Source organism: Centrocercus urophasianus, unplaced genomic scaffold (genome assembly GCF_019232065.1).
Source record: "Centrocercus urophasianus isolate 14NV4802_14NV808 unplaced genomic scaffold, USGS_Curo_1.0 seq_25, whole genome shotgun sequence".
In the NCBI taxonomy this organism is placed as follows: domain Eukaryota; kingdom Metazoa; phylum Chordata; class Aves; order Galliformes; family Phasianidae; genus Centrocercus; species Centrocercus urophasianus.
The window spans coordinates 6,445,547-6,466,658 of NW_024884811.1; the positions used below are offsets into that span (position 1 = coordinate 6,445,547).

General features: G+C 37.9%; 2 protein-coding genes across 3 annotated transcripts in view; one reads left to right on the forward strand and one right to left on the reverse strand.

The window, feature by feature from the left end:
• On the reverse strand, positions 1–15,729 carry PPWD1 (peptidylprolyl isomerase domain and WD repeat containing 1; the record flags this gene model as incomplete). The annotated part of the gene is given in 12 exon segments (XM_042825995.1): positions 1–371; positions 1,404–1,586; positions 2,170–2,251; positions 4,294–4,475; positions 5,767–5,956; positions 6,436–6,626; positions 7,167–7,614; positions 11,085–11,205; positions 12,335–12,435; positions 13,285–13,387; positions 15,089–15,228; positions 15,230–15,729. Coding segments are annotated over 12 exon segments (2,385 nt in total), but the record flags the coding sequence as incomplete, so codon positions are not given.
• Positions 15,347–21,112, forward strand: part of CENPK (centromere protein K) — a 23,006-nt gene continuing 17,240 nt past the window's right edge. The window contains exons 1-4 of one of the 2 annotated variants that reach the window (XM_042825562.1): positions 15,347–15,365; positions 16,305–16,405; positions 17,597–17,698; positions 19,691–19,747. In XM_042825562.1, coding sequence (XP_042681496.1) covers positions 17,618–17,698; positions 19,691–19,747 — 138 coding nt within the window. In that variant the 5' untranslated portion in view covers positions 15,347–15,365; positions 16,305–16,405; positions 17,597–17,617. Of the gene's footprint in view, positions 15,366–15,476; positions 15,574–16,304; positions 16,406–17,596; positions 17,699–19,690; positions 19,748–21,112 lie in introns of those variants that run through there. The other variant, XM_042825561.1, reaches the window with a different exon arrangement.

Consider the following 21,112-nt stretch of genomic DNA (forward strand, 5'->3'; position numbering starts at 1 on the left):
TTTGTAAGAAAGATGGCAATGTTTTTACTTTAAAAAGACAAATTTACCGAGAAATACAGGCTTAGGGCACTTTAGGTACATGAAAAACAGCAGAACTGATGTTTGCTTTGTCATGGCACTTCCTATATCCAAGAATTATCAAAAAAGCTTTTATTCCTTCTGGGTTCTTTCCTGGGTCCCACGACGACGACATTCTTCTGTTTAAGCTGGAACCTTAGACACCTGACTTACTTCACTGTGATATTAATGATGCTGATATCCTCATAGGGCTTGTCAGTTTTGGGATTGACTTTAACATTAGAGATTCTCTGAACAACTTCCATTCCTTTGGTCACCCGTCCAAACACGCTGTGTTTGTTGTCTAGCCAAGGCTGTTTGAGGATACAGCAGAAGAAAGAAAAAGCAGATTAAAATAGAAAGCAGCATGTAGCTTAGATACCAAATGAGAGTGGCTTAGAGTAAGTGAACATGAATATATATTAAAGACTACTGATCGTATGCTTGTTGTGTAAGTAACTGTAAAACAGCTGTTGAAACTAAGTGACTGTTATCAGTGCAGCTATGCATACTGACTTATCTTTTAAAAACATTCCCGAAGTGCTACAGACATCAAGTTCTAGTAATGCAGCAACATTTCATAGTTTAAAGTTCAAATTCATTTCATTGAAATGCACATTTATTTCATGGTAGTTTCATAATTGAATTTAAATGCTAGTCTAGAATACTACCTAATTCAGAGTCATACAATATGCCCAATTAGCAATATATGCCCAATTGGAACACAGGCAATGATGTGATTTAATGAGCTTCAAAATTCTGGTAGATGGATACTTCTTAAGAAGACACATGACTTTGAGGAACAAAATTTCTCTAAGTACTGTCTTAATGTATTTTTTGCACATTAGATTCACTGCCCAATTCATTTATGTATTTCTGTGAAGTTGTATACAGATCAAAATATTAGCAGGGAAGTTTTCTCATTTGTATACTGGCTTTTCTGTATAGGAATCAGCAACTTTAAGCAGTTATGCTGATACTAATCCAAAAAACTTAGAATGGTGCTAACAATAGCTAGATTTATGTTAAGATTAAGCAGCACGTTATTCCAAAATATTCTAGTAATGCAAAATTGGAAAACGATCTTGTTTTACTAAGAATTAGATTAGGTTCTTGCTCCAGTTTAAATTCAAATGATCATGGTCACAGCACTTTCCTATTTCTTAGATAATTGTTTTGATGAAGTCTACACACAGTACATCTTTGCATGCAGCAGTTAGCTGCAAAGTAACAATTAAAGGTTGCTTGAACAGTGTTGTGTTCCTTTTCCCACCAGAGTAGTTACTGCATTTTTACTATGCAGTTAGCATCTCATGCCTTGAGTTGATACTTTCGATACTACTTACGGTTGGCACTACTGTTATAAAAAACTGGGATCCATTAGTATTTGGTCCTGCATTAGCCATGCTCAGTGTGTATGGTCTGTCATGTCGTAAAGTTGAATGAAATTCATCTTCAAATTCTCCTCCCCAGATACTTTCACCTCCCATTCCTGTACCTGTGGGGTCACCAGTCTGAATCATGAAACCCTGCACAGAAGTTAGATGTTATTACATCATCATGTGGAATAAATAAGCAAAAATGTTTTACGCTAGGTTCCTGTTTTCTTTTTTTCAAGCTTGCATCATATCTTCCAACAAAACTAAATGTTAAATGTGGTGGGTAAGGAATGAAGGTAATAATTAATTCCTTGCATTGGGAAAAAAACCTACACAAACAAGACTACTTCACTGTTCCTGCTAGTGAAGGATAGAACCTAACTGTCTGTATCTTCTGCAGAGATTTAGGCTGTATTCACTTGTTTCTCACGCAGTTAAAGTAAGAATCTTAAGAGGAGATACCATTCTGACATGGAATAAAATTATAATTCATTCAAGATTGCTGAACTGATATTTATCTTAATTTTCAGATGTTTTTTCCACCTTTTCAGTTACAGGACAGCTATTAAGAAATTTTATGTAAAGGTCTTTAGTATCTCAGTATTTTTCAGACCTTTCAGGGCACTGTGAAACTTTTCCAGAAATCCTTCATGCAAAAGCAAATGAAAATGTAAAGGCTGGCCATGAAATTACATCAGATAAACCAACAAAATAAATAAATTTTACAGGTTACCTTGATAATACGGTGAAATATGTGTCCATTGTAGTAGCCATTTCTGCTGTGTACACAGAAGTTTTCCACAGTTTTGGGACACCTGAAATCATGTAATACAAAACAAATATTCAGGGTAGCCTGTGTTTTCTGGCAAGGCCATAAAGATTTCAGGTGAGACTCAGATCCTGTTGTGCTGAGCAATATTTTAGCATACTGCAACAGGGCTTTCATGAAATAAGATTAAACCAACCTCCCACTTCCTCAAACCAAGAGCTGGAAACAAAATTTGCTAGGAGTACGAAGTTGCACAATTAGATGTGAAGTCAGCAGTGGGGTTAGGAACCAAATGTGTTTTCTCAAAGTCAAGACCACGTGTTCCTTCTCCAGATTTCTATCTATATACTATAGATATATAAAGATGATTCAGGAATGTAAGCTCCATATGGAGAGAGTGCTGTGCATTAGAAGTAGAATCTGAAACGGCACTGTTTTAATATTGTGGAGCGATTCTGCAGTCAGTACAGAGCTTGTTCTCCTTTTGTGAAACTGCTGGCACGCATTGTTCAGAGCGAGGTTGCACAGGTGGAATATTACTTTTCATTTAACAAAAACAAAACAAGAAAGACTTATACTGTTCTTACTCATCTCTTTAAAGTGTTTTTTTTTCTCCCATTCTCCCACTAGATGCTACCAGAGTTACAGTTGTTTGTGTAAATCCTCCTCTAGCTTTATGAAATGGATTAGTCACCAGAGTAGACCTACACATGCAGATCCGAACAGTCATACACATTTTTCCCAGCATACCAGATAATGTTCATAGAAACATTCACTCATATTCATTCATAAATGATATTCTAAAGCATCTTGTGCAACAGCACTAATAAAATAACAAAAAAGCAGACAAAACACAGTCCCAGTTCCTGCTACACAGTACAAAAGTAGTCATTCACAAATACAGACCACAAGAACTTGGCCAAAGGGCAATCAAAGCCACATCCTCAGTGTTATACTAATTATTTTTTTAATCAATTTTATCTTAAAAAAGATTTTAATTTCAAAGTTCAGTCAGAAGAAAATATTAGAAAAGGACAAACGTAACAATAACCAAGGCTGAAAGAATTTTACTTTAAAAAAATGCAAGTAAAGTATTGCAATGAACTTAATGATATTATGCATGTATTATGCATGCAAATCTACTGGCATGAGAATTTAAAAAAAAATGGAAATAACATAACTTGACCTACCACTTTTACTGGTACATGCTGTACTATTTCTGCAGCCTGTGTGCTACAGGTAACAATCACAGGAAGTACAGCTTCATGCAAGAAGACATCATTTAATACAGAAATTTAAGACTAGCTTCTCTACAGGATAAAACTGAGTTTTGTTACCTTATCTGTGCTTGTGACAAAACGTGAATTTGGTTTGGAGAAATGGATTTCTGCGAGTTTATAGCAAACTTGACATGAGAGATAAACCTCTTGTTTCATAACAAAACCTTTGCATGTATTAGTATCATGAAGCAGACACACTGACACAAATACCAAGTAATCATGCATGAAACTCTGTTAATCGTATGCCTAGTTTTGGATTTATGTTGCACTGATGTTAGTATAAATTTTATGTTGCTCTTGAAAGATCTGCAGTACCGTAACATGTAATACATTTGCCACATATTGGAGGTTGCAAACAGTATTATTTCTCTGGCTTACACAGACCCATGACGACATCTGCTGCTGCCACCATCATTCTACTCTTTCAAGATGGAATTACAACAATATGTAGCTTGCACAGGACACCATTATGACCTAGCCACATCTGAGATTTAGAGAGAGAAAAATACTTAAGAAAGGAATAAGCTTCCTCAGCCAGCAGTTAAAAAAAAGGAAAGAAAAAACAAAATCAGACCCTGACAAACTTGACACCCCACTGCTGTTGCTCTGACCTATTTTTCCCCTCCTCTGTTCATCAAGAGTCACATTCTGGTAGCTTGATGTACTAAGAAACCGTCCAAAAACAAGGACAATAGAAAACAATGAGGATAAGAACCATTCCTAGCTTGAAAGGTAAGGTTTGGGTACTGCCAGAAAAAAAGGGCAAGGAAGGAGAAACAGAGTAACAGAAAAACCACCAAATACATACTCAACAGGAAAAAGCTTAACATGTATATCTCCCATGCTTGTGTGGATAATGGCACTGTCTGAAACTCTTTTGGGACCTTCTGCCTGTGTGGCTGCCATGACCTCTTCTTTAGAAGGTTTCTCATTGAAGACATCTCTGTCTGAATCTGCACTCTTAGTATCTTCTGGTTCACGTTTAGTAAACTGAAGAATAAAAGCAAAGAAGGTAACAGTTTGTATTTTGTTTTTCCTTATCTTACACATAAGTCTGTTCCCAAGACATCAATGTGATGGTTTAACCTCTTAGACACTCAACTAGATTCGAAATGCAAAGGATTCACAGATGGCATTTCAGTGCTGTGCACTATCGGTGTTTCTCTCTAGTCACAAATTTCCGTACAAATATATGCAAGTCCAATAAACTTTCAGTGATTTGTTATCTTCTAAATTACTTCCTCATTTTAACATAAAGCCCATAATAGTAGTTCAGCACCTTTCTTTTAGGAAGGAATGAAAGCATTGGTGTATTGAAATTGGCAGACTTCATTACAAAACCTGTGGTTTCACCAAAAAGTGAAACTAAATTCTGATTACTGTATTAATAAAAAACAGCAGAAACAGCAAATTCAACTCAAAGCAGGAAAAACATTTCAGAAATGAAATTTTTAAAGCAATTCTTGAAGAGGCAAGAAATACAGTAAATGTTAGCATTCACAAGAAGCCACAGAAGAAGTACAACCGTGTATCAAATGACAATGACTAGTTTTCTGCATGCATTCACTTGGCATATGGCCATGCACTAACCAGAATGAGCAGTATTTCCACACTGAACATGACCTTTCTTCCTTTCTTGTCAAATTGTTCATAGTATATTCTATTACACAGTATATACTAACCACATGAAGGTTCAGGAAGCACACTACTTTGCTGCAACTGAAAACATGATCAAATTCAAGCACAAGCAGCAACACACTGACCTGTTAAGCCTGCTGTGATCACATCCCAGATCAACTGCTAAATCCTCCGGAACTGCTAGGCTGATAAATCACATCTCCTCTAAAATCTACATCTGTGAAGATGACTCCTGTCTTTGCTACCTGTAATCCGCCTGACGCTACTCAGAATTTTCGTGTGTTTTATACATTCAGTTAATTGTTTCTTCGTAGGCAAAATATCTTATTATATTTTAAGTGTTCTTATTTACATTTCTTAAACTAAACTAACTCTAATTCACACAGCTAAAAACATCAAAGTTTCTTTAACTGCTTGAGCAATTGTGAAAACGAAATTAGACTACCACACTGTTTCTAATCAAGTTTTAGCCAGTTCAAACAGAATTCTAGAATGCATTTGCAACTTAAAAAGACGCTGCTAGAAATGCTGCATTTTCAAATGTTCAAGACAAAAGGCACTGGAAAGGCACAAGTATAAAATTTAAAAATAACAAAAAAGTTTAATAGAGGAATAGTGTTACTTAAAAGGAGATCACACATACCATGTAAAACCTGTTTTTCTTAAAAGCTGTGCAGATTACTGTTGGATCTGCCTGGATGTTCTGGAGAACAGGATTTTCAGATGCCTTCATTTCTATGGTTATTGCAGCACGATGCTTCTTTGCAACTCCTTGGAATAAAGCTAGCTGCATCACCCTAATGTTCTCTTGTTTTCCCAAGATACGAATGCACCTGAAGTACAAGACATAAAGAAATGTAAAGACTGTTGTTACATGTCTCCTTTCTGACTGCAAGAGACTCAAAGCAAAATTCCAAAGCCTTCCCAAAACAATTTTTAATAATTGTATTTATAATGCTTCTCTACTCAAACTTGCTAATCATTGCTAATCAACTGCTAATCAGCCTCCCTATGCTATAGAAAACAAACTGCATGATCCATGTTTACTTTATAACACTGTTAATTAGAAGTTAATTCATTACTCATTTTTACTATGAATATGTAGTAAAAAGCTTGACAGATTATCTTATTTTGTAAGCTTTGAATTGCAGCAATCCATTAATAAGCAAGGGAATATTTTAAATCAACAGTCTGACTGAAGGCTCTCAAATAACAAAGACTGGTGGTAACCAGTCATGTCAAATTTTAAATGTGAGTGATTAAGCATGGAATTCTAGAGAAATTTATCTGCACACATCTCACTAACACTTACCTGTTAGTTTCTACATTTATGACTTTAATGCCCAACATTGTTCCATAGAGAACGAAGTGTCCAGTTTCATCAAAGATTATATTAATTAATCTTACTGCATCCACTTTCTCCAACTCACGCTCAACTGCCATGCGCCGGCCAAACTCCATGTCTGGTAGTTGCTGTCTCATCTGCTGAAGTTCAGTAAACATCTACAGGAAAATAAACAAATAAATAATCACTGTTACACTTACGCCCTGATCCAGATAAACACCAATCCACAAAATCTTACAAAATACAGAATCCAGGCAAGAATTCAAACCAAGTCAAACTTATCTGAAGAATTAAACACAAGTAATCCTACTCGACCTAATGGGCATGTTGCACTCTGCTGAAGCAAAGAAAAACAAGTATGCAGCTGTCTTAACAAAGTTTTTAAAATATCACAATTTTTTTCATTACTATGTTTATTACTTAAATATCTTTTCTCATTGCTTCCTAATAAAAAGAAATCTAACAGTATGAAAACACATGAAAACTAACAACTCAGTTTCACTCAATAGCTAACATACACTAGAAAGAATTAATTTTGGGACAAAGCAACACAGCAGCCACAGAAGAGAACAGAGAATACCTTTTATGAAAGAAAACCATAGCAATAAAGCTCAGACTTAGGTAATCATGTAGATGCATGTGTTGATCAAAGTCAAAGAAATAAATAAAGACTCAAAGAGAACCAAGACCAAACTCACACTCAGAGATTCATCAAAGACCCTCATGAGCTTCCCCGTCAAAAATCGGAAAATTCTGACTTTTCTGTCGGACCCAAGAGTGGCCATTTTTTTGCCATCAGGTGAAAAACTTATACTGGATGGGTAAGCCTTGCATTTAGCAAATTCGTACAGATCAGTATCTGTTTTATATTCCCAGTTCACATTCTTGGGAAATTTATATTCATGAGGAGTACCAGTCCAATACTCAATCATTCCAGATTTGTCAGAGGACACAACTACTTTGTAGACAGGATTCAACCGTATCTGAGTAAGAGAAGATGTATGGAGTTTATCAAAAACATGGAGTGGTTGATTATTTCCTCGTCCATCATAAATAAATATTTTTCCTGTGGTCTTCTCAGATGTTGCAACAGAAGATATGGCATCTCCAGGACAATATACCCATTCACACTGACCAGGGGAATAGCTGCAAGAAGAAAGAAAGAAAAAAAAAAAAGGACTGGTTTTACTGCTAAGAATCAAGCTAATTTGAAATCAAACATCAAGCAAATCTTCAGCTTCATTTACTAGTCTTGCTAATATCCGTCTTGTTAAAAACCAAGCTTTTTCCAAACAAGTCAAGATGGTTCAGCCAATTTCTGTTACTTCCGTATTGCTTCTTAAAGAGGCTGTTCAAGAAAGCAGAAGAAGATGGATATGAAAGAAGAAAAATGATGGAAAAACAACTAAATAGCACTGAACAGCAGTAAAGACTATTAATTTCTGTGATTCAGTAGCACTTTTCTTTCAGCTCTAAGTGATTAATGCTTCAGTGCAAATGAAGATAACCGCACCTTTGGCATATACTTACTGAAAATATAACAAGGTTTTCAGAAAACAAAAGTTAATTATCCAAATATAATTAAAATTATGACAATCACAGTACATTTATACGTAACTGTTCTGACTATATGAGGGCTGCCGTGAAAGTAATGCCTCCTGTTTTATTATGTTGGCAACAGAGGTTGAATCTTCCCACCAATATTCTGTTACATTTTGTGCATCAGATGGCAGCAGAGGGGCAGTCTGACAAAATGACATCTGATGTGGAAGTGCGTATGAAAAAAAGGTGTGTCACTGATTTCCTCTAGCAGAAAAAAATGACAACTATTGGCATTCGTTGAATGCCAATGCTTGCTGAATGATGATGGAGACCAAACAGTGGATATGAGCACAGTGAGGCAGGGTACGTTTCAGGAGTGATGACAGTGATGTGAAAGACGAGCCATGTTCCCAATAACCATGAAGATTTTTATGAGCACAGCGTGCTGGCTCTTGCTCATTGCTGGAGAAAATGCATATTTAATAAGGGTGACCGTGTTGAAAAAGTGTTTAGTAGCTGAGAATTTGCTCTATCAAATAGTGTTATTGTACTACAAGAGTAGTTTCCATGGCAATAAATAGGATACATTACTTTCAGAGCACACCACGTATTAAAGAAGGAACACATCTGCTAAAACTGAATATACAGTTGGGCCCCTCACTACAGGGAAGACATTGAGGTCCTGGAGTGTGTCCAGAGAAGGGCAACGAAACTGGTGAGGGGTCTGGAGCACAAGACTTATGAGGAGCGGCTGAGGGAGCTGGGATTGTTCAGTCTGAAGAAGAGGAGGCTCAGGGGAGACCTCATTGCTCTCTACGACTTCCTGAAGGGAGATTGTGGTGAAGAGGGATTTGGTCTCTTCTCCAAGGCAATGAACAGAACCCGGGGAAATGGCCTCAAGTTGTACCAGAGGAGGTTTAGGTTGGACATGAGGAACAACTTTTTCTCTCAGAGAGTGGTCAGGCACTGGAATGGCTGCCCAGGGAGGTGGTGGAGTCGCCGTCCCTGGCAGTGTTCAAGAGGCATCTGGGTGAGGAGCTGTGAAACATGATTTAGTGCTAGTGGTGGCAATGGTGATGAGGAGATGGTTGGACTAGATGATCTTATAGGTCATTTCCAACCTTGCGATTCTATGATACTCTACAAATAAAGCAGAGATGCAGTCAATAATTTAAATCACACCTGTTATTTAAAGAAATCTAGAAGCTAAGACACTGAGAACTGGAATGCTAGAACTAAATGTTGGGTAATGAAGAAATGACAGTCTCCGTAGGAAACTCATAGTATCTTATCAAACTAGGAGATACTAAAGGCCTGACAGATACCAGACACTAATCTTTTAGATTAAAAAGAATAATAAAAACTAAAAGTCTTTGAGGAATTATGAATATGATGGCCTATAGTTGTGTCATGTTATCCACACTTTCTGCAGAAATAAAAGTCTTTCTCACCTCGATTAAAGGAAGCACACAGCATTAGAACCTGTAGGCAGCTACACTGTACACATTAGTTAAAAGTGAAAGGATCTTAAGAGCTTCAGAAAAAGCTAATCAACCATAGAGCATACTGGCATGTCTCCACCAAAGCAGACAAACAAGCTAATGCAAGCTGAAAAAATCACACTCATCAATTCTAAATTAACCATTGCAAACTTGAGTGAACAGCCATTAATAATTTCTCAGGTCAGTAAGCTACCCAATAAGCACTGGCACTGAAGATAATGAAATGGACATTAAATTAAAAAGGGTGTTCACAACACTGTTTCTACTACAGCTGTATATGTTCCTCTTCTTCATTAAAGAGACCACTTTAGGTCTAACACAATTATGCCTGGAAAAATATAAAGGGAAGGGGAGTTTGACTACTGATGCTGAGAAAAACTATTTAAAGGTATGTCATGAGACATACCATAAGCAGACACTAACAGTATTATTCACAATATCCTGATGCAAAATGGATTTAAATTCTACCTTAGTTTCCCCTGAATTCTCACAGAGAAAAAAAACACCTTCTACCGCTACTACTACTGAGTTAAAGGTTTTTTTTTAATATTAAGTTCATTTTATTTCACCATGTAGTTTTACTGATGTTGCAGTGACAATACAGGGCTGCTAAGCATAAAACACCAGAAAAATAGAAGGCTAAAACTAACTGGATTTTTTCCACAGCAGACAGCCAACAGGTAATCAATTCCTATGGACTTAGTCACTACTGGGAGGATATTACTAACACTATATCCATAAAGAGCTAACATAAGCATTTATACGGGCTGTTCTAAAAAGTATCTAGATATCAGTTTGAACAGCTTTCAAAACAGTGGAAGTCTTGGTGTTAATTTCAATTAGAAGAACAATGTCAGTAATGAACATGTTTGAGTTTATACTTTAACTCAGTTTCAAAATTATCTAGTAAATACTAGGCCACATGGAATAAATAGTCTCTAATATCCCAAGGCTTGTAGAAACACCAGTACCATTCTTGGTAGAGCATTCGTTGATCCTTCTACTTTCTGACCACAATCTGAAATTAAAACACAGGCTTTGTTTTCCTCTGTTGCTGATATAATTCCAATAATCTCCCGCCCTATCTCTTCCAAGTTCTTTACCTATCTACTGTGTAACAAAAGCAGGATTAAAGAAAACATGCTCTGTTTAGTATTAGAAGAAAATTGCTTGCCTTGAAACAATAAATGATGGCAAATAATATATACAGACCAAGTTTCTTTATTACGGAAACTATTAATTGGTTATAATTTCTAATATTCAGTGCCAAGCAGCTGGGGAAAACAGAATAAGAAAAAAAAAAAGATGCCTAGCTGAATTACTTAAGAAACAACATATCCTTCTGCCTAACATTTGATAATAAAAAAGTATGCAGTCATACTGCACTCTTATGAAGGATGCATACAGTCATAAACTTTCTATAGTCAGCCAAGTATTTTGCTTAATGCAACGTAATCATCTTAACCTGATTGCAAAAATAATCAAGTCAAACAAACTATTTACTTACCTGTTACACAAAATAACCCCTAATCAAAAACCCAAATAAGCATTTTCAAGAACTGAGCAACTTACCCAAGTTTCAGCATGTTGATCATATCAAAGTTGACTACATCAAACACTTTCATCGCTTTGTCATCTCCAACTGAACAGAATAATGCCCCTTCTGAACTAACAGAAATACTCTCAATAACACCTATCAAATAAGTTAACATAGTATCAAGACAAGGAAACATGTATCTGTCATTTCACTACTCCACAAGAAAAACGCACAGAAAAAAAAAGCACCAAAACCTAAACACATCCATGGACATCCAAAGCTGTCTCAGCTATATCTCCATCCTGTTTCAATTTAAAAACTATGTGGAGATGTGAGGGTCCTTTTCCTTTGTTTTTTTTTGTTTTGTTTTGTTTTGTTTTGTTTTCTGTTCTTTTGTGATACCTTTTTTTAAACACTTTGTATCCTGTAACTGTTCACCATCTGGTCAGAGAGGATGGAGTACTTATTATCTACGTAAGTGAAAGTTATGACTTTATAATTACTTTAATTTAAAGCTCTAACTGAAAAAAAGAGGGAGAACAAGACTATGGCACAGTTGAAAAAAATAAAAGCACTTTTAGACTTGCATTCTCAAGAGAGAAACAGCAACAGAATGCTAATTGTATTGCAACCCTGCTTTTAACGTTTGTTAGGGATCAAAATGACTGCATGTGAGACTTCAGAATACTTGTTTTCCTTGTTTTTGCTTGGTAGCCTTTGTTCTCACATTTTGTTTCCGTATGTAATGAGAAGTTGATGCTTAAAATCAAAAACTCACTATAACATTATAGTTTTACAAAATTTACTATTATTTAATTTTCTTATTGTGAGGCTGCATATCAAGCTGTTTCTTTTCCATTAAGCAGATAATGATTTCTAACAGCAATGAGTACCTGAATGCCTTGCATAGTATAGATGATGAAGGAGGAAGATAACATGGCCTCAAGTAGTATCTTTTTGAACATCCCTGGATTCTGTCTTCTTTTTTCTCCCTCTTTTTTTTTTTTTTAGTAGATATGTTGTACCTGTCCTAGACATTCTCCTTAAAGGCAGGGTACAAGGCAGTAAGTGATGTGCACAGGATTCATACTGCATATTCTGTTCCCACACTATTCCTCCTGCAGTCTTTAAGCAGATTGTAAAAGGACAAGTAGAATTACGCATGATACAATTTAATCCCTCACTGTAATAAATGGATGCTAGAACCTCTCTCCTCTGAGATTGTACCCTCTCTTCAAACGAATGAAAACAAAATAAAACGAAAACACCCACAACTTCTTCTCACCTAAGTGGCTACGGAAGTGTTTAACAAACTCAATCCCTTCTTCTATTTTTTTCCAGAATTTTACATGCCCATCATGACTTGCTGTGATGATAAAATCTGTCCTAGAATTACAAAAGAAGAAATACATAAATACACATACTAAGTACTTTCACAACACTTCTGGATAACAAGTGACATTAAGATGCTATAATTTGTGTTGTTTTGAGAATAGTACTTAGATAAACTACCGTTAACAGTCTGTCTAAATGAATACTATTAATTTTGAGATAGCAAACAAACATTTTAATGCACTCTGGATTAACCTATGAAAGGTCAACAGTCTAAAGTTAAGAAATAAATAATACTATCCCTCTTGACCATGTAAGTTTTACTACTTTAGCTCTGGTTTCACAGCAGATATTGCTTACTACTAACTAACTAACTAAATCCCTCTACGTATATATATACACGTACTTAGATAGACAAATAGATAGAAACAGTCACATAGAAGAAAGCTCTCTTCTCAATCTGCACAGTTCTGCTAAATTCATTTGGTTGCAGCTTTCATTTGATTGCAACCAGTATTTTTTATTACTGTATATACTGAACACTGCAGTAAGAATTTTGAGAATCCCTTTTTGTCTGCTTAAATAATAACTTCTATTGTGCTTTTCAGAAAGCACTCTCCTTTACACACAAAAACAGAATCACAGAATATCCCAGGGACCCATAAGGATCATCAATACCAACTTCTGGCTCCGCACAGCACCACCCACAAATCAAACCCTATGTCTAAGTGTCCAAACAGTCCTTAAACTCCATCAGCTCAGGGACATGACAATACCAGACCAGACACCTCTAGACGTAACAGATCTCAATTAGGCTTTTGCAGTGAAAATTTCCTAGTATGTACAAGAATACATATCTGATGACAATAAGCAGTAGAAAAAAATAATAAAACCCAGACTTACTTAGTACATGCCACATGTGTAATGACATCTCTGTGCATGTAACTACGTTCATACATCGAAGCACATGGTAGATTTTCAAGATAGACATGTTCAAATTCAAGGACTGAAGAAAATAAAAGGAAAATTAGAAACACTGTTTTCATAAAATGTTCATTAAAAACTCCATAAGGCTATTTTTTGCCATTATTAACTTTGAATAGCTTACTGCTGTTTTTGTAGAGTATAGCAGGGATTTCTGCAAACAGAATAAAAGGGTTTTCCACTGTGGCTTTCCATTTTGACTCAGACTTATTGATTCACAGTATACTGAAACCATTCCATACTCTTAATATCTGTGCAATCACACTTGTTACTAAGTTGGCAAATCTTCCTGGAGACTGTGCAAGGGTACACGGAGAAAAGAGAGAGGTGACTGAGAACAGCCAGCACAGCTTCATTAAGGACAAAACTGCATGACAAATTTAGTGGTTTCTGGCACATGGGTTACAGCATTTTTGAATAAAGGGGAGAGCAATTAGAGCTCAACCGTGTCTTGTACAAAGCATCTGACACTGCCTCACACAGCATCCTTATATCTAAAATGGACTGACATGGATCTAATGGATGGATTGCTTGGTTGACAAGGAATTCACTGGATGGTCACACTCGAAGAGTGTCACTGGCTCAATGTCCAAGTGGAGACTAATGATGAGTGCCATTCCTACAGGAGTTGCTGTTGGGACTAGTGCTCTCTAGCACCTTTGCTGGTGACATGGGCAGTAGGACTGAGTGTATCCTCAGCAAGTTTGTCAGTGACACCAAGGTGAGCAGCACAGTTGACCCCTGCAGGGAAGGGATGCCAACCAACCCTTGAAAAGATTGAAAAGTGGACCTACGTGAACCTAAGGAGGTTCAACAAGTCCAAGAGCAAACTGTATCTCTTGGGTCTGGTCAATTGCAATCACAACCATGGGCTGGATGAATGGGAGTAGCCCTGAGGAGAAGGACTTGCAGATGCTGGCTGATGAAAAGCTGGACATGAGCCAGCATAGGCTTGCAACCCAGAAGGCCAAGAATGCCCTGAGCTGCATCAATAGAGAGGTACGGTGACAGGAACAAGGAGGTGACTGTCCTCCTTCGCTTTGCCCTCATGTGCCACATCACCTGCAGTACTGTGGGTCAGGGGGGACCCAATACAAATGGAGCTGTTAAGATGAGTCCAGAGGAGGGCCATGAACAGATCAGAGGGCTGGAGCACCAATTCTGTGAAGAAAGGCTGAGGGAACTGGGCTTGTTCAGACTGGAGAAGAGAAGGCTCTGGAGAGACCTTATTGTGGTCTTCCAGTACTGTAATGGGGCCTACAGAAAAAATGGAAAGGGACTCTTAATTGAGGAATGTGATGACAGGATAAGAGAGAAAGTTTTTAAACTGAATGAGGATAGATCTAAGGTAGACGTGAGGGGGAAATACTTTATTCAGAGGGCGCTGGCAGAGCTGGGCACAAAAGCTGTGGTGCTCCGTCCCTGCAGGCAGTCAGGCCCAGGCTGGACGGGGCGCTGGGCAGCCTGCGCCGGTGGGGGGCAGCCCTGCCCACGGCAGAGGCGGGGGAAACTGGGTGGGCTATGAGGTCCCTTCCAGTCGAAGCCTCTCTGTGACGACCCTCCAACCCAGAGAAACGACGCAGAAGAGTTAATTCCTCTTTTGAAGGCTTCAACAACCCCGGCTCGGATAAGCAGCGCCTGGGGCCCGACTGCGCAGCAGACGCACGGCCCCCGACCCGCACGTCACCATCCCACAGCCCCAACCCAGGCAAGCGGTCGTTACCTCTCCGCTTCTTCGCCTGGGCCGCCTCCCCCGGGAGCGGCCCGACCCAGCGCTCCCCATCTTCCTCGTCTTCTTCCTCGTTCTCCGTGGCGCCGCTCGCCCTCCTCTTGCGCTCCGGTTCGGACGACGCCATGCTGCTACGTCACTTTCCCGCGACGCTCCCTCCCGTCGCTGTTCTCCTCCCCACCCCCACCGCCGGGCGCAGCCAATGAGCGCGGAGCGCGCGCAGGAGCGGGCGGGCTGCGCTGAGGCGGCGGCGACGGGCGGCGGCGCCGCGGTAACGGGCGGGCGGGCGGGCGGGCGGGCAGCGGTGTTGGTGGCGCTCTTGGGGACTGCGGCTCCTTGGGGCTGCGTCGGCCCAGGTCTCAGCCCTGACCAGATTCAGCCGCCGGATGTGTGGCCGTTCCTCCCGGGGGGGCACTGAGGACGGACGGGCCGGACCCTGCGACCGCCTGGCAGGGCTGAGCGCGGGCCCGCGACGCAAGGTGTCCTTGGGGGGGAGGGCCGCTTTCTTCCTGACCTTCGGAGAATGTAATATGTCTGTGAGATGAAAGAAATCTTTGCTTTTGAATGACGAAGATAAGCGTGGCACTCTCGTTCGCGCGTGTGCTTTTAGCTAATTGCGTGCATCTACAGCGATGGAGGAAGGAACGTTAGTGGCGCGCTAACAAAAGCAGCAACCGGCTGCGAACTGTAGGGACAAATGGAAACCTCATCTTATCGTGTGAGAAAAGAGAAAACTGCCAGCTACAGCAACAGACGTCTCAAAAGAAATAGTATTTTTAACATATGTGCTTTACACGATAATGATAAGGGACCACAAGGCAACCTGGTTGCTGGTATTGTGGCCTGTAGTTTCTTCTTTAAATATGTTCGTCTTGTGGTTGTGTAAAATCGGCCATGAAAATGCTGGAGGCAACAATATTAAAAACGTTATAATAATAACTTTATTTGCTAGGTATTTAGAGATCTCTGTTTCACGTCCCATCTTCACAATGGCAGATTGTGTTACTGAGCGGAGATGTGGGAAGATGGGACTTTTTTTTTCCCCCCAGACACCCCTTTCAGGTTTCCTTTCTGAAGGCTGCTTTATTTCCTTTTTTCTTTCCTTTTTTTTTTTTTTTTTTCAGGGCCTCTCAACTCTGTTGCTGAGCCATTTTACAGTGATGAAAATAATCTATTGAGGCTTTCTTATTTTTGTTTGTATCTTTGCCAGTTTTTGGTCTAAGAAGAAAAAAACCAACACATCTCAGGACTGCTTAGCTTTTTTATTAGCCTTCTGTGGGGGACTTCGCTGGAGGCATTTCACAATTCTTAGTAAGTGATGTGATCTAGTTCTCTTTTATGTTATGGAGACGTTCCAAGACTCTTAAGAAGATAATGATTTTCCTTTGCAAAAACCATGCTGTTAGATTTTATCAGGTTATGGCAATCTTAGTGTTCTTAGTGTTCTGTTTTTAATTATTTATGCAACAAATTTGTCAGGAAGGCTTAGCAGAGGTATTGGTACTTCTCAGTTTGTTAGAACAGTATTCCAGGAGAAGTGCTGATTGTTTTATTTTTTTCTAAGCTGCTCTGTTGTGGCTTACTTGTCTGTTAGAAGTAGTAGTTAAATATTTCAGTCATATGTTCAACATATTATTCTGTGATGCATCTTTTTTTGTTTTGAAAATGAATTCCTAAGGTTTACTTTGGAGTTTGTTCATCATCAAGATGACAAGGACACTTATTTCTTCTTTAAAGACTTAACACTTCTAGTACAGTTAGGAAGTTGCAGTTCATTGTTTTACCTTAGCAGATTCTCCCTTTGAGTTACATTTTGGCTCTCCCAGTTTTCCTCATATGTGCTGTTGACATTTATATCTCTCTCAACAGACTTAACTTTAAGATGACATTTTAAAAACATGTGTGTGCCTATTTAGCCTAACAGTTTCTCAACATTTTTAATTTGACCAGTTTGACTTGTGACTTTTTTTCTGCTGACCATCCTAGTGCCCTCTTTATTTACTTGTCTGCTTCTTTTGGCTTCTTTTGTTGTTTGTGCCCACAATTTTTGAATTTAAAGTCTTTTTGATGAACAAGTGAAAACTGTAAGGAGAAGTAGCCTAGTACGTTTATTGGAAGGCTGCAGAGAGAACTGCTGAAGAACTTTGTGGATATATGGAAGAAAACCATGGTTTTATGGACTGGCACTTATTCTCACATTGTTTCTTTGTCAGGAAAGAAGTTGCCCAGATGAACCAAAGCATTTTTGAAAACTTTGCACTTTCTGATTCAATTGCAAATATTGTTAGTATCTTATTTCTGAATATTTCTACAGTGTTATGGTTAGCTGATGTTACCAAATGATTTGATCCTGTCTGTAAGTATAGAGTTCTTAACTGAAAACTTTTTGGATTCAAAGGGATTGCTCCGATATGGACTTGACCTAATGCAGCAGGTATGATTCAGTAACCTGTTAGTTTTTGTCGATCTACATGGTAACTTCACAAATTTTCTTGTTAATAGGCTGAAAAACTACCAGAAATCATGAATGACTCAGTTTGCCCCGTGGGTGCCACGGAAGAACTCTTGCGTGAATGTGAGAATATTTGGAAGGAGATGGAAAAGGTATGCAAATCATGAATATTAGTCTAGATTTGTTAATTTGTTGTTAACTTCAGTCAGAATTTCTTGCTTATCTCCCTTCACTGTGTACTTACCACACCTCCTCCAAAGAAATGACAAGAACAACAAAATGAAGATCTTTAGAAAGGCAGGTATGTTGGCAAGGATGAAAAGTGTCCTGCAGAGCCAGTCTTTGTTTGCAGTGTGCTGATTCAGTTACATCCCAAATAAAGTATAATGAGAGAATACATTAAAACTTGTGAAAAATGCAATGATAGTTATTTATATTCTGGTAATACCAGTACACTAAAATGGAGATCCTCTTTTTTGCCTTATTCAAGACAGGTATCAGTTGCTATTCACAAGTACTTAAGGTCTTAAGGGAAAGACAGAATTGAAGAAGAGAGATTCAGAAGAATGATGCTTGTAGCATACATTCACACAAACTGACAGTTGCAACCTCAGTCATAAAATGTATCTCTTCTGTCAGGTGGTCCAGTGTGCTAATAGTAAAGCTTTAGAGCAAGTTATATTTATTTATCTTCTTAATTAGGCCAAACCTAGTCAAAATAAACTCTTAACCATTGTGAGGGAATGTTATGCATTTTATAGAAGTTTGTTGAGACTTGTGAAAGCTCATGCTTTGCAAAATATTTTGAGTGCTAATTGCTTACCTTCTATTTTACCTGCTAAACGCACCACTTATTTAGCTTGCTCTGTATTGTAGGCTAAATGCATTAAAAGGATCAGAACTTTACATGAAAATACTTCACATCTTAAAGCAGAATGAAGTGCTTATAAACTGTGGTTTATAATGTGTATGGAATAGGTTTTTAAAAGATAATAGGACGTTATTAGCTCTGTGTGTAAACCTAACACGGTTGCATATTACTTAGAATTTTGGACAGTGTGTATCTTACTAATGAGCAAGCTGCAGAAAATCCTGTTTGTAGGCTTCTGAAATATCACAGTAAGTTACCAAGTGAACTACTGCCCAGCATGGTTTTGGAGGATGTGGATTTTCTGTGAGACTTTCAGATAAGAAATGAAGATAAAGTGTTTATTATTTCTAACATAATTGGAAAATCTTTGAAATCTTATATGCCAGGGCATTACGTTCTGGATACAGGCAAGTTTTTGCAAAGAAATCTGAAGAACTTTGTAATCATTGAATTAGCTTCTCTGTTGATATAATCTATGGTATCTTGTTATGTCTATTGTGCTGTCATTAGTAATATTTACTGCCAAAATCCTATATTGTGTTTAGTTCCAAAACAGAATTATAAGGATTCCGAAGAACTACTTTTTAATTCTGCTGCTTAGTAGTCTCTGTTCTGCCCAGCTGTGAGGTAGAATACATTGCTGACTTGTAGAAAATAAGAAAAAGTTTAGCAGGTGGCTTTTGCTATGGTCTTGGATCTCTGTGGTGGCCTGAATTTCTGTCTTGGTATTAAAGTCATTACAGTCAATGGGAACTGATGTGCTGCACACTTAAAAAATAAGCCTGTTCCTCAACTGTGTAGTATATTGACCTGCTAAATTAGTTGAAACAAAAAATGTGCTATAATGTGATTGCTTTACTAGGAAAGTTAGAGTAGTAGCACTGGGTGTGTTAACTTCACAGCAGATTCCCTATTCAGCCTTGCTGTCCATGACTGTCTCGTTTTCACGGTATTTTAATGTTCTTAATCTGTTCAGTATTTTTCTCTGTGCTGATGTTTCCCTTGTAACTTGCTATTTTTCTCAAATTACACATCTTTTGTTAGCTGCTGCTCTTTTACTTTTTGATTAATTGAATTTTTCTGCAGTATGATTTCAGAATATTTCTTTTATTTGCTGTTTTGGGTCAGATTTTGAGGGACACAGTGAGAGCCAAGTCAAGACTTTTTTTTTCCTTACAGTAAACAGTTACTGCTGCAATTTTAAAACATCATATTTCTTTCCTGCAAAAGGTGGGAACGAGTAAACATTATCTGTCTTTTGCTATCTACCCAGTGTCAGAGTAAGCTAACCCTTCTAACAGCAGAACCAGTGCCAGAATCAGATGCCAAGGTAAGGCAATATTTTTTTTTTTCTCCACAAGATGTTCCCTGTAAGCAGAATATTTCTTTCAGAAAGAAGAAAACTAAATTATCTTTGCTTAGTCTCTGAAGTTGTTGTCTTTACTCTTACAAACTTTGAGACTTAATTTGAAGTATGTCAGTGCCCAGCAAATGCTGAACAGTTGCATTTATGCAGCTTCTTGCATAAACGCAAAAAGAGGAGAGGTTAAGTGCAGTCCTGCCGTGTAACCTGATTAAGAGCTGACACAGGCAGAATAGTGGGATGTGTAACTTCAGTAGCTGTTTGGGCTACACTGCATTTATATCTTTTTAAAAATAAAATATTTTCATATTTTATTGATCCCTTTAGTTTTACTCTGTAAGTTTGCGTTTGGAAAGTGGAGTTGTTCCCTGTTTGCAGATATCAATAGGAAACTGATATGCTTGAGTTGGAAATGACCTAAGCAATGCTAAGTGTGTGAATATATGCCCTTGGAATTTTGGGGAGCATGCAAAAAGGCAGTGTTGGCTCACTGTTCAGTTGCTTGTAGATTCTAAATAGGAATTTTTAAAATTGGATTTATATGGGGACCCTTCATTTGGAAAGTATGTTGGTTGAGTGAATGAAATACATAGATATTATAAATCTCCATCCTACATGACTTCAAGAGGTATATTCAGGTGGCTAATTCAGTATGTGGGAATGATAGAGCACTTTTTTTTTTGATATTTCTCTGTCAAACACATTCAACTATTGAATTTCTAGTTAATTACTAATTTTAATTTCCTGCTACTAGTAAACTGTGTTCTAAATTGGAGTAAATAAAATGCAAAGAACTATTACATGCACAAAGCAGTTTTTCTCTTCTTTCAGTAGTGGATAAAATCCTAGCACTAGAAATCACTTGTCTAGGCTCAATTGGGTGTAGGCTGAGGTTTTTATATTTTTCTGTAGCGTTATTGAAGTCCATCATGGCCTTGTAATTAATTTCAGAGATAAGCTTTTTAAAAAATCTCTTGTAGTGAGACAGTCACTAAATGGAGTTGGAAAGGTTTATGCCACTTCATGATTGAAAATAAGAAGGAGAGGAAAAGGTCATGTTAAACCCTCACTCAGCAATTTTTAAGTGATCCTCATTTAAGCCCTAAGGCAGGCACTTTGATTATCAATGTAGCTGGCAAAGAAGCTGTGTGGTTTGATTTTTTTTTTCCTTGCTGTTGAACTGATCGGTGAAGTTCACTCTTCAACCACATCAAGATAAAAATCTTGCATTCTACTGTGTGAGGTTTTATTCTTTAAGTTTGAGGATGATTCTGGTCTACAATGCAATGATTTGCTTATTGAGAAGTATATTTTGCTGGGAATATATAAATA